This window comes from Austrofundulus limnaeus, unplaced genomic scaffold (assembly GCF_001266775.1).
Source record: "Austrofundulus limnaeus strain Quisiro unplaced genomic scaffold, Austrofundulus_limnaeus-1.0 Scaffold23, whole genome shotgun sequence".
Taxonomy (NCBI): Eukaryota; Metazoa; Chordata; class Actinopteri; order Cyprinodontiformes; family Rivulidae; genus Austrofundulus; species Austrofundulus limnaeus.
In genome coordinates this window covers 686,865-688,014 of record NW_013952425.1, presented here as the reverse complement: position 1 = coordinate 688,014, position 1,150 = coordinate 686,865, and the positions used below count along the sequence as shown (strand labels likewise).

Below are 1,150 nucleotides of genomic sequence, written 5' to 3'. Positions count from 1 at the left end.
CTTTTTAATATGGATTTCTAGATGACGTCACAGACCAACGAGAAACAAGTTTTCTAACAGACATTCTTGTAAACAGAACTATCTTGTTGGAAGACCAAGTGATAAATTGTCCAATTTCAATGAATTTGGTTTCATTTTGATGCTTTTGAAACAGAGATTTTCAAAATAATAATTCAAAAATTGTAAAATTCCTCATTGTGACCCATTTTGCCAGCATGGATCACAAATGTTAATGAACAATAACCAATTTAGAACAAATATCTTTTTTTTTTATGTCAGGCCAAAATACAAAAGATGTTTTCTAACTGAATGGTACCAAAATTGAAGGTTGGTATAATACTGAATCAAACATACAGATAAAAACAACTTACTATAACTTCATTACTTGGACCAAGAATCTCCTGCCATTTCTTCATTAGCTCTTCTTCTTCAAACGGAGATAACTTCAATTCTTTAAAAACAAAAGCATTCATTCAAAAATCAGCATAACATGGTATTTTCACSATATTCAACACATATCAACATTTTTAAATCCTTCCTGCACTCATTTATATAACTTTGCTAAACGGTTACAAACTAACAGATGTGCCTCACGTTGTTTTTTACATCAGTGTGGTCCTAAAAATAGTTTTATCTGTCAAATATTTAACACTAACTCTGTTGGAGAACAGAGAGAGGAATCCAAGCTTCTTACCGTGTTTGTCTTCTGGCAGCTGATCTACTGCCGGGCCAACATCAGATCTTTCATTCGTAGTTAAATTATGCTTCTCGACTGAGGCAACTGCAAACACACATTGAACAGTGAAAGGGTGAGACGGGCACACAGGAAGTACATATCCCACAGCCAAAAAACACAGTAAAGCTGGTAACTGACTCAAAATATAAACAGGAAATGATGATCATAACGTGACTGCCTTTACATAAAGTATTTTCCAGGCACAATCCAGTAACTATGTTACCATCAGGTGTTATGAAAAATGCTGTGTGTATACATATATATATATTTTTTTCAACACCTCATTTCTTAGAGTGAAAAGTACTTTTACTTGTATGATTATTGTGAACAGTTTTCTGGCTTTTACTTAAGTACTTTTCTTATCAGTGAAATAATTTTTTTACGAAGTCCTTTTCTGTTAAGGTAGTTTTATAT

At 32.7% G+C, this 1,150-nt stretch overlaps 1 protein-coding gene across 1 annotated transcript in view; it reads right to left on the bottom strand.

The window, feature by feature from the left end:
• mpdz (multiple PDZ domain crumbs cell polarity complex component) overlaps nucleotides 1-1,150 on the bottom strand; it is a gene marked incomplete in the record, with an annotated part of 77,493 nt that overhangs the window by 55,341 nt on the left and 21,002 nt on the right. The window contains 2 exon segments of the mRNA XM_014004314.1: nucleotides 372-451; nucleotides 695-781. Coding sequence (XP_013859768.1) covers nucleotides 372-451; nucleotides 695-781 — 167 coding nt within the window.